Genomic DNA, 12,769 nt, shown 5'->3' with positions numbered 1-12,769 from the left:
AAAAGCTACAACTCTTGTTGCATAGGTTCTGCTTTACCTTGGTCTTAACCATCCAGAAGGAAAGTATAAAAATGAAATATAAGAAATAAAGCCATGCTCTTATGTTGAGCGGTGGGGGACTCAGGTCAATCATTTCTGACATTGCCTGTTTAGTGGAAGACCCAATACTATTATGGGATACGGGACTGTTTTTGAATATTTTGCTGAGTTTACATACCTATAATATTCAAATAATGGAACTTAACAAAAAAGGGTATACAGATGAATGTCCATTTTGTATCTGTGTATTCAAAGTGGTTAGGAAAAAAAAACAAAGAACAAAAACCAAAAAAAAAAACCAAAAAAAAAAACAAAAAAATTATAACCAAAGTGGTTAGGATAGATATATAGTTACTTTCTCTTTATGAATAGAATGATTTGTTCTAATGGTGTTTTAATAACAATAATCTTGTCTTCTGGATGGTTACCAACCTATGTTTGCAGACCAAAATTAGAGAAAACGGAGGGCCGCAAGGAAAGGCAATATTTTGGTCTTAGCCTTCCAAGGTCACTTAAGACTCAGGACTTATGAGAACTTGTAGTGTAACGTCATGTAACTCGGTACTGTCCCAAATTTTCTGATCAAGGAGATTATGGGGCCAAAGAGGACAGTGATCGATGATGTAGAGTGTGCCTAAGGAGAGTCACATGGAGAAAAAACATTCTCTCAGGCTTTTAAGGAGAGCACATGGGCCAAGAAATGTCCATGAGTCATCCACATGGCTGACACAAAGGATCTACAATCTGAGGTACAGGATCTCAGGATAATTCCAGAGGGGCATTTCACTTACCTCATCAGATCCTAAAGCTACAGCTCTTGTTGCCTAGGTCCTGCTTTACCTTGGTCTTAACCATTGAACAGAAAAGTATATCAACGAAGTTTAAGAAGTAAAGCCATGCTATTTTGTTGAGCTGTAGGGGATTTAGGTCAGCAATTTTTGACATTGCCTGTCATGCGGAAGACCTAATAGTATTATGGACTACTGAACTCTTTTGGAGTATTTTGCTGAGTTCACACACCTATAATATTCAAATGACAGAACTAAGCAAGAAAGTGGATACAGATGAATGTGCATTATTTATCTGTGTATTCAAAATTATTGTGATAGATGTATAGTTACATTCTCTTAATAAATAGAGGGATTTGTTGTAATAGTATTTGTAAATAGGATATCATGTGAGCACCTTGTACAGCAAATAACCAGTAGGAAGACAGTATGCAATGTGTTAATTATTGGAACTGTCCTACCAATTTGGTTTGAAACTATTTCATTGCTACTTGTTTCTCAATAAAATTATGGAGAAATATCCCATTTATATTATCTGACCACAGTGCAATGAAATTGGAAGTAAATGACAGAAGAAGCCAGAATAACCCCATAAATACATGGAAATAAAACACCACCCTCTTCAGCAATCAATGGGTCACAGATGAAATTAAACAAGAAATTCAACAATATCTACAATTCAATAAAAATTCAATCACAACTTATCAGAATTTATGGGATACAATATAAGCAGTTCTCAGAGGGAAATTCATAACTGTGAACTCACACAAGTGGAAAACAGAATGGGAACAAAAAGAAACCCTAATGCTGCACCTACAACTAGAAAAGGAAGATCAAACCGAACCCAGTGCCCAAAGATGGGAAGAAATCATAAAGATTAGATCAGGAAGTAATTCAGTTGAGACGATGAAAACAGTTCAAAGAATTAATGAATCAAAAAGCTAATTCTTTGTAAGATTAAATATAATTGAAAAGCCCCTAGATAATCTCATCAAAAATAGGAGAGAAAAAATTAAACTACAAGCAAGAAGGAATGAAAAGGATGTAATTACCACAGGTCCAGTGGAAATTCAGAAGATTGTCTACAGCTACTTTGGTAGAGAACCTTTACTCTCAGAGAATAGAAGACACAGACGAAATGGAGAGATTCATAGAAAGGTGAAAATTACTAAAACTGAATCAAGAAGATATAAAAAAGCCTGACAAAAACCCAGGCCTTGATGGATTCACAGCTGAATTCTACAAGAAATTTACAGAAGATGTTAACCCCTACACTCTTCAAACTCTTCAATGAAACTGAAAAGGAAGCAAACCTCCCAAAATCATTCCTGGAGGAAAGTATTATACTGATACCAAAACCAGGGATGATCCAACAAAAAAGTAGAACTAGAGGCCAATCTTTCTCATGAACATAGATTAAAATATCCTCAAAAAACCCCCCAGCAAATAGAATACAGGAAATCATCAAGAAGATTATACACCATGACCAGTTAGGATTCATCCCAGGGATGCAAGGATGGTTCAATATATGCAAATCTATAAATGTAATATACTATATCAATACAGCGAAAACTACAAACCACATGATCATCTCAATTGATGCAGAAAAGGCTTTTGACAAAGTTCAGCACTCATTTATGTTCAAAGTAGTACAGAAAATTGGAAAAGATGGCCTCTCATTCACTCTCATAAAAGCCATCTATGACAACCCAAAGGTGAACATAATTTTAAATGGGGAATAACTGAAATCTTTTACTCTCAGATCTGGTATAAGACAAGAATGTCCTCTATCACCATTCCTATTCAATACAGTTCTGGAATCATTAGCTGGAGCCATTAGACCAGAGAGAAATAAAAGGAATATGAATAGGTAAAGAAGTTAAATTATCATTACTTGCAGATGGCGTGATACTTTACTTGGAAGACTCAAAAAACTCCACCAAGAAGCTACTAGAATTAATACAGAAATTCAGTGGCATAGCAGGATACAAAGTCAATATCCAAAAGTCAAAAGCATTCCTCTACACTGATAACAAACACACTGAGAGAGAAATTAGAGAAACAATATCTTTTACAATAACACTGTGGAAAATGAAACACTTTGGAATTAATCTAACTAAAGAAGTCAAAGATCTTTTTAAGGAAAATTACACTACTCTGAAAGAAAGATCATAAAGAATTTCAGAAAATGGAAAGATATTCACTGCTCCTGGATAGGAAGAACCAACATCGTGAAGATGGCCATACTCCCAAAATTGCTGTACAGATTTAATGCAAATCTGTAGGAAACTACTACCAACATACCTCACATACCTAGAGAAATCATTCATAAAATTTATTTGGAATCAGAAGAGTCCTAGAATAGCATAGGCAATCCTGGGCAACAAAGACAAGGCCAAGACAACAGAATTCCTGACTTGAAATTATACTGCAAAGGTACTGTGATAAAATCAGCATGTTACTGGCAACAAAATAAGCCTGAGGATGAATGGAATAGATTAGAAGACACAGAGGCCTCTGCAAACACACTCAGGCACCTGATCTTTGACAAAAGGGCCAAATACATTTCCTGGAAGAAAGAGAGCCTCTTTAAGAAATGGTGCTGGAAAAACTGTCTCTTTCCATGCCGAAAACTAAAACTTGACCCAGGTCTGTAACCATGCACTAAGCTAAAGTCAATGTGGATTATATATTTAAAAATTAAAACAGGTAGTTTAAATCTCTTAGAAGAGATAGTAGGAGGAACTGTTGAAGACATCAGAGTTGGCAGAGAATTTATGAACTTATATGAAATTTTGCATGTCAAAAGAAATTACCAACAAAGTGAAAAGACAACCCACAAATTTCCAAAAAATCTTGACTAATAAGGGCTTAGACAAAGGTCTGCTCTCTAGACTTTATAAAGAACTAAAAACTTTAGGGCCCCTAAATTTAAAGACTCAATCTAGAAATGGGTATCCGAGATGAACACACCCTTCTCAGAGGATGAAATTAAAGAAGTGAATAAATATATGAAAAAATCATACACATCACTAGCTGTCCATTAAATGCAAGTTAAAACAACACTGACATACCGTCTTACCCCAGAAAGAATGACTATCATAAAGAAATCAAGCAACAACAAATATTGGAGAGGCTTTGAGGAAAAAGGAACCCTTCTCCACTGCTGGTGGTAATGTAGACTGGTGCAATCATTATGTAAATCAGTGTGGAGACTCCTTAAAAACTAGGACAGGAAGTCCTATTTCAACCAGCTATCCCCCATTGGGAATTTTCCCAGAGGAACTAAAAATGTTATATCATAGTTATATATGTGCACCTATGTTTATAGCAGCACAATTTTTGATAGCCAAATCTTGGAAACAACCAAGATGCCCATCACCTGAGGAATGGAGTAAGAAGATGTGGTATTTTTATACAATGGAGTATTATTCAGGTATGAAGAATGATAAACTTGAAGCATTTATATTTAAGTGCATTACACTTGAATATATACTCATAACTGAAATAAACCAGATCCACATATATAAATATCATATAATCTCCCTAGTATGAGAACTCAAAAGAACACATAGAAATAGAAAGGTATAACACAATTAAAAGGAAAGTGAGAACTTGAAGATTGGACAATGAAGAGAGAGCAAGGAGAAAAACTAGGAAACATGACAGGGGCAATGCCATACATTCATATGTGCAAAATGGGTAAGGCAATGACCCTGAGAACTATCAGCAGGTTGTTGAAACTAGCACTGAATTGGTAGGATTCTCACCCTGACTAACTTTGTAAGCTGATACATGTGAACTGAGTGACTGCACCGAAGAAAGCAATGTGTAATAGTGTGGTCATGTTTGGAATGCCTGTCATTCTGGTCTTCTAAATATGTACTGCTTGTCATGATGTATCAATTATGGCCACACTATATCTCAAGTAAATGTTTTTTTTAAATGTTCCATCTTATGCTTAAGATGTTTGATATTCAGACAGATAGTGAATTTAAACCCACCTGCATATGTTGTAGGGCAATAATAAACTTCTCTTCTGGAGGGTTAATAACCTAAGTTTGCAGACCAAAAGTTAGAGAAAAAGAAGGGCTGCAAGGACAGCCAACATTTTGGCCCTAGCCATTCAAGGTCAGTGAGGACTCAGGACATAGGGAACTTGTACTGTAACATCATGTGGTTCTGTTGTGCCCCAAATTTTCTGATCAAGGAGATTATGGGGCCACAGAGGAATGTGATCAATGATGTAGTGTGTGACTAAAGAGAGTCAGATGGAGAGAAAATATTCTCTCAGGCTTTCTCAGAGAGAAAATTGGTCAAGCAATGGCCATGAATCATCCACATAGCTGACACTGACAAAGGATCTGCGTAGTGTGGTACAGGGTTTTGGGATAAGTTCTGAGGGAACTTGACTGACTGTGTCAGATACAAAAGTTACATTTTTTATTATATAGGTCTTTCTTTACCTTTGTCTTAACCATCCAGCAGAAAAGTGTAGGAACGAGGTATGAAAAGTGAAGCCATGTTAATATGCTGATCTGTGGAAGGCTCAAGTCATCAGATTTGGACATTGCCAGTCCTATGGATAACCCACTACTATTGTGGAGTACTGGACTTCACTGGAATATTTCGCTGAATTTATGCACCTACAATATTTTGATAGCAATGGAATACCCATCTCTGACCTTTTTTATATCACAAAAAAGGTGATATAAATGAAGGGCAATTTTGTATCTGTATATACAAAATAACATAGATATCTAGCCACTTTCTCAATTCAATGAGAAAAAAAGATCTGTACTAATAGTGTTTGGACACGATACCATGCCTGCATTTTGTGCTATGAATGACTACTACAAAAACAACAATATGCAATGTATTGATTGTTGTAACTCCCCTACCAACCTTTTTGAAGCTGTCACATTGCATTTTTTCTCAATAAAATTAATAAAAAAATAAAAACCATGGAAAAATGGTCCTTTATTTATATCCCGTTTTTTGTTTTGTTTTGTCAGAGGTGGGTGTTCCATTGCTATAAGAGAAGCTGTGTTTGGAGAAGTCTTTAAAGGATCTTTTCATACTTGATGCCAAATCTAAGATTGTAGGTACTTGAATTCAGCAAAATAACCTAATATAGTACAATAGTCCATATTAGTAGTGGGTTATCAGCACAACTGGCAGTTGTCTGAAGTTGTTGATGTGAGCCTTTTACAGCTCAACATATTAATATGGCTTTACTTTTATACCTTGTTGTTACATTTTTCTGTTGGATGGTTAGACTGAATTAAAGCAAGACCTGTGTAACTCAAATGTAACTTTTTTTGTCTGACAAGGTCATTTAAATCCCTTCAGGATTTACCCTGGAGCCATTTACAACACCTTGTGTGTCTTTTGTCAGTGTCAGCCATCTGGATGAGTCACAGTTATTGCTTGACCAATTTGTCCTCTGTGAGAATTTTTTTTCTCTAGATGACTCTCCTTAGGCACACTATACTTCATCAGTCATTTTCCTCTGTGGCTCCATAATCTCCTTGAACAGAAAATTTGGGACACCCCTGAGTTGTAACATCCTGCTAGTCTCTTCTGCACTTTGACTACTGCATTTGATTTGCCTTTCCCATACTTGAGAAGAGCAGTGTGTAAGGAAGAGTTAGTGCTCTTCCTTAACTTTCTCTTTAGTCATTATCATATGAAGCAGGCTGCAAGGAAAAACAAAGTCATGGTCATGAATCAAAGAGACAAGGAAAAAATCCTTTAACATAGGATGTTACCTTGCCTTTGGTCTCATAAAATCCTTGTATTTTAATTTGTGAGCAGTGCAGGAACTAATAAGACATTAGTGACTTTAGGAGATGGACTCAATGAATTTTATCTGTGAGATGTACATAGATATTTGGGGTCAGAGGTTCATTATTATCAATTTGCCCTCAAGTGCCACATGGACAATTTGGTGGACACCTCACTATTAAGAGAGGTGTCTAGTAGCAGTAACAGTATCTTTATAATTCAACCATAATATATTCTCATGAAGTCTATATTATGTTCCAAGCACTAAACTAATCATTGAAAAGACAATGATAAGCATGTTAGACATGGCACCCATCCTCAGGAAACTTCCTAACTAGTGAGGAGTGACAAGCAACAAAACAGAGGGTCAATATCATGTGCTGAGTCCTCAGATGGAGCAAGGGGGATAACAGGTGCTATAGGGGCTCAGAAAAGTTGTATCAGAGCCTTGTGAAGGCATAGAATCAGTTTCCACAGAAAAACATGGTTTAGATAATACCTACATTCCATTTATCCAGCAGTAGCATTTTCCATGTTTTTTTTTCGGGTCACAGGAACCAAAATCAACTACCGAAACAACAAAGCACACATCCAAATCCATAGAAAAACAACTCTCATTTTGACAGTGGCAGGGACCATGGTTTCCTCTTTTTTCTTATTTCTTTGTGTGACACAGCAAACTATGATTTCACCTGAAACCTAAGCTGTGGCCTTGTTCATTGCTCAGCACTAGTAAATATGTTCAGTTGAAAATGCTGACTGATGAAACCTGTTACTAAATAACAAGAAGTTGTCTTTGTCTGTGACCTAAATCCCATAAACCTTTTATGAACTCCATGGCACGATCCATTGTCCTGACAGATCTGGGGAGAATATTTCCTTTCTTAATTTTCATCTAGAGGATACTGATATTCTTTGTAAGTTCTTCTAGGAATTTTTTTTTTTTTTTTTTTTTTAAAGAACCAGGGATTGAACTCAGGCCCCTGCACTTGCCAGGCAAGTGCTTATTCTACTGAGCCATTTCCCTGGCCCCTTTGGTTTGTTTTTGACCTTTGTATGTACTTCAGATTGACCTTGAATTTACTAGGTAGCTCAGGCTGGCCTCGAACTCATAGCAATCTTCTGGCCCTAGTTTCTGATACAACTGACTGAATGAGATTACAGCCATTCATCACTATACCAGGCTTTTAGTAAATTCTTTGAAGTGATCAACCATGGAAGTTAGTGTTTCTTTCTTTAGAATCCCACCCAGCCTCAACTTGTGATAACTGGGACTAATTCATGAAAGGGATGCCCCCAGCTCCTCTAATTGGAAAAGTAAAAGTGGTTTTGGCTGTATAGAATAACTGAGAAACAAACCTAATATTTATTTTCTGCTCAAGAGCACTTCACGTTTCCCATAGTGCATCTTCCCAGAGAAAAATGAGAGCATTTAGCACCATGTCCCAAAATGCCTGTTTTGAGTTCTCAACACACTCACCAAGTCAAGAGCATGTGGGAAGCACAAAGTGCCCAATGGTCTGGATAAGTATTAAAGAACAGCGGTGCTGGCCAAGGTGGTGCTGGCTACAGCATTTGCATTTTTGAACATAGGCTAAGCATTGTGTTCCTTAGAATGCTATTTATACAGCACAATCAAGACAGACGAGAATGCCACTGCTGATGCAGCTGCACCTATAATCCCATAAATCCTATTTGTAGGTTAACCAAAGTCTGAACAGAGAGTGCCATGGAATGATATAGTCCAGCTGGCTCCATTAGCCACTCTGATGTCTCATGAAATCTTGTCCAACCTGCTGCCACCTCTGGACCAGCAGGGTAGTGCTGTTGTTAAGTACATATCTCCCATGCATTTGCTAAAGCCTGTTATCATAGGTTCTAGGACACTCATAGATTTTTTTCAAGTGGTTATGTTGAAGATTTTTCCAAGTGATTATCCCAAGCATTTCTTATGGGATTTTGCCTGTTGCTGCACTTGAAGATAAGGAATCCTTGTGGACTTTCTGCATAGTGCTGTTGAAGTCCTGTGTGCTTTATGTGGTCCCTTCCCTGTTAGTGTTAAATAGTTCTATCCTCCATTACTTGTTTTTTTTTATTAAACATACGTTGTTAGTACAAATGCATACATGTGATGCAAATATGTATACCACTAGTTTTTCCAAAACAAATGTTATAAGTAAGCAAACTACATCTGCTCACTGATGTGTGTGTGGAATCCTTACAGGTCTCACTGATGTTAATTATAAAATGTTATCCCTCGCAGTCTCCAAGTATTTTCTCCAGGCTCTTAGCAACCTACTCTGATGCCCTTATACAGGTGGCCTTTGAATGGGACATAAGAACAGGTTCATTTCCTCTGTATATCTATGCCAGAGGCAAGCAGTTTTATATCCACCCTCACCCCTCCTGCCTGCATCTAGATGGACAAAGAGGTCTCTATGCTCAGTGTTGTGGGCAGAAAAACAGGCTTTATATGTTGCACACGAATCTTCACAAATCACATTGACTTCCCTTGAGATGCTGTTATTTCACCCAGAGAGCTGAACTCTGAAAGCCAAAGAAAGAAGTCTGGGGACCCGGGATGCATCCTGGGCAGGACATATAGTATACATAGCAGGCATATTCCCTAACTTGACAACTGGTGAACACCTCAGATAGCAACCTATTAATAGATGAAGAAACTAAAATCTCCCCTAAAGGTTGTCAAGGCCAAAGTTTGAAGGTGATTCCTCAGTCCTCAACTGCTCAGCTGTAACTGTCAAGTGTATTTGATTTTCTGCCCCAGTCCTCCCAGAGCTGCATAATCAGATGGTGATGGGTTTCCTTCAGGACTTTGTAGAAATGACATTTGCATTCCCTGTCCCAGGATCGGCTGAAGCTGAAGAGCTTCCTCATCTGGTTTTGTTTGGTGACCTCAGCTCGCACACTTTCATACTGCTCTTCACTCAGCACAGATCCATACAGCTTGTCTAAGACTGAGTCCACCGAAGTCACTCGTTCCACCAGCTGCTTCTTATGTTGGTCCACAAAATGTGGCATGGATGGAACATTTAAAGATGAAGGTGAAGCTGAAATGATCAAAGAAAATTTCATGGCATGTGCCCTACATTCAATCTATCACTTCTAGCTCTTTCCACTTCACCTGCATCCTTGCTTCCTTTTTCACTCTATGTGGACTTTGAGCACCAGGAAACAATGGTGCACTGCCCTCTGCTGGCCTTTGTCTTGATAATTTCTGATTAGAAAGAAGGGGTTCATGATGGTGCTTTGAGGCTGTGCATAGGGAAGCTAGGGACTCCATGTGCAGGATAAAGCTGAATGGTGAAGCGCTAATCCCTGGCCAGGTGCTTTTCCATCCCTTGATCCTTGGTCAGATTTATCTCAAGAGGGTCACTTCTCAGTTTTCACTCACCTGTGGTAGCTGGAGAGACAGGGGTCGCTGCAGATTTGAGGTCTCCTGGACAAAATAGAGTAAATGCATTCGTTATGGATATGTCTGACACATTGAAACTTGTACTCATGTTTGATTTTCTTGGACTCTGAGAACAATACAGACAAGTTCTAATACAATCTTGTGTAAAGACACAATGTCCTGTCAAAAACTGTGTAGGCAAATACTTTCCTTACATATATGGAAACTAAAACTCAGAAGCTATGATCACAGATGAATATAGAGAAAGCAGCAGAATAATCAATAGAAATTCCTCTGAAACTTCGCAGAACTGTTTTTATTTTGCCTTTGTCTGGGCAAAACCCCTAATAGAGACCTATGTGTGTTCTTTGTGAGATAGCTGAAATGATTCAACATAATTTCATGGAATTTGTCTGTACTTCCCTTTGTGAGCACAGATAGATTTCATTGTACTTATTAGGCCTTCTCCACTAACAAAATAAATATGCATATTCTGCATATAGATGTCAAGATCAAGGTTTTTCACTTACGGACAAATTAAGGGGTTTTTGTGGTGGTGAGTATCTTTGCATTGGATAAAGATAAAGTAAGATTTTATTCTTCGAAGTTTATTATTTATTTCTTCTTTTGTACCTTAAAATAATTATGTGTCAAGGAAAAAGTCAATAATGGTTTCATCTTAAACCACAGAACACTGTAGTTCTTCTTCACATCACCACCAAGCTGTGAGATGACATTGTGACAAAGACCTTGTGGAAGCCAAAATCTTATTTCAAGGCAAGTGTGGAGATACTACGGCATATGGCAGAAAACAAGGGGCTTATAGTGTAAGGCCCAAAGAATTTTAAAGTTCAGACTCCAGTCACAAGGGACCACCTACTGGTCCTTGACTATAGGGTTTAAGTAACCCTTATCTGGAAACCCAGATGGAGCCAGAAAGCCTCAGGCCGGGCTTAGGTAAACATTCCATCACCAACCTGGGGGCATCCTTGTGAAATAGGACACCTTGCATAGATAAACCCACCAGCCCTCGGAATGCGGCTGAAACCGCATAGTTAACTATTTAGTTGCCCTGTAGCCTACCTCACTTAGTTTCCTCGAAAGGTCATATATTCTCAAACCAACCAATTATTTTTGGAACCAACCCAAACTAACCAATGCCATTTGCTTCTGTAACCTCGCTTGCAAGATCCCTCCTCCCTTTGTCTTTGGGGCTTAAAACCACCACCCACGGTCAGTTCCAAGCGCTCTCTGTTCCTGCGTGTTCAGACCGCCCTGTGTGCACACAGTTAATAAAATTCCCTTTGTTCTTTGCATGAGAGACCGACTCTTGGGGTCTTCCTTCGCGGCGACTCGACCCTTACAATAGTGATATTGATTTTGGTTTAAATTGTGGTAATATCAGATTCTAGGCAACTTGAAAAAGCCACATACCTCATCTGGACATTCTATTAAATTGTGTTAGATTTAACACACACACACACACACACACACACACACACACAAACACACACACAGAGTTATAGATACATTTCCTTCTACTTCTGAGCTATTTGGATTTGTCTTGGTTGTACCTGGTTTCAACAAGGCCTCCCATACTGTTGCTCCATCATTCTTGTTTCTAATTTGCAGTTGAATTCTTGATCCAAAGTTGTCAACATAAATCTCAGAGAAGAGTTGAGATTCTCCAGAACTCCGATAATGGAGCTTTAGTTCCTGAAGACAGAAAGAGAACTATTGGAGAAGCCATTGTTTTACCATGTCTAGTTTTCCTTTCTCCCTCCTACCACAGCTTCTTATTTTTCATTAGCCTTATAAGAATGCTGAAAATCACCTATGGCAGAATCATTCACAACTTTTAGATCACGAACTGTGGTACAGACAGATGGGGACACAGCAGGCCCCATGCATGTCAGGCCTCATCCTGTAGTACTCAAATTACTTAAATCATATTTTTCCTTCTATTTTTAGGTGCATATTTGTCCTTCATACTTTCTACCTTGATTCCAAACTATTACATAGGTCAGTCTCAAAGGTTGTCTTCTTATTGGATCCTGAACCAAGTACCAGAAACTTTGTCTAAAACCTTTTCCAAGTCAAATGCTAAAGAGTACTTTGGCACTGCAGCCATCTCCTAAATGTGTTCCATCCCCACTTTCCTTAAACTCAGGAATTGGGGCTAGTACCGACTGAGCATTCAGGCTCCACATTGAGGTGCCATGCTGAGTCTTTCCTTTCTCTCCACACATATGGTCAATCCACTAAGTCCTGTTGCTTCTACTTCCAAATTCTAGTCCTGTTGAGGAGAACAGTTGTCCATTTGGTTTCTGAATATTGCTTCAGCTTATTATTCCTGAATTTATCAACTCTTCTTTCTCTCTACTATTTCCCTAGTCAAGCCAACACAAATCTCACCTGCTACTTTGCAGCAGATTTTAGATTTCTCACACTGCTGCTCACCTGGTGGGAAGAGGGATGTTTATGAAAGTAAATCACATCTCATGTTGCCAGTTTTCAGACTCTCCAGTGGCGTCTATTGTTCATAGAGAAAAAAAAATTCTATATCAAGGCCATCTTCAGCAATGGCATCTGGGAGAGTCTGCCTTTGGGCTAACCCCATCTTTTCTGCATTCATCAATCTCTGATATCCTAACCTGCTTTCTGTCAGTAGGAAGTGTTGCCCTGGCAGTACTTTGCCATCTCTGGCAAAGTACTTCTTTCTGAATCCCTCTGTCACAAATCT

At 38.3% G+C, this 12,769-nt stretch overlaps 1 protein-coding gene across 1 annotated transcript in view; it reads right to left on the bottom strand.

Moving 5' to 3' along the window:
• Positions 1-8,735: 8,735 nt before the first annotated feature.
• The window catches only part of LOC105743093 (NACHT, LRR and PYD domains-containing protein 1-like), a 105,932-nt gene continuing 101,898 nt past the window's right edge, over positions 8,736-12,769 (bottom strand). Inside the window, exons 13-15 of the mRNA XM_023723411.1 lie at positions 11,601-11,742; positions 10,027-10,071; positions 8,736-9,682 (exon numbers count right to left, since the gene is read on the bottom strand). Coding sequence (XP_023579179.1) covers positions 9,360-9,682; positions 10,027-10,071; positions 11,601-11,742 — 510 coding nt within the window. The 3' untranslated portion in view covers positions 8,736-9,359. The remainder of the gene's footprint in view (positions 9,683-10,026; positions 10,072-11,600; positions 11,743-12,769) is intronic.

The sequence above is a fragment of the Octodon degus genome, unplaced genomic scaffold (assembly GCF_000260255.1).
Source record: "Octodon degus isolate 3935 unplaced genomic scaffold, OctDeg1.0 scaffold00098, whole genome shotgun sequence".
Taxonomy (NCBI): domain Eukaryota; kingdom Metazoa; phylum Chordata; class Mammalia; order Rodentia; family Octodontidae; genus Octodon; species Octodon degus.
The sequence above is the reverse complement of the archived record's forward strand: the minus strand, read 5'-3'. Positions and strand labels throughout refer to the sequence as shown.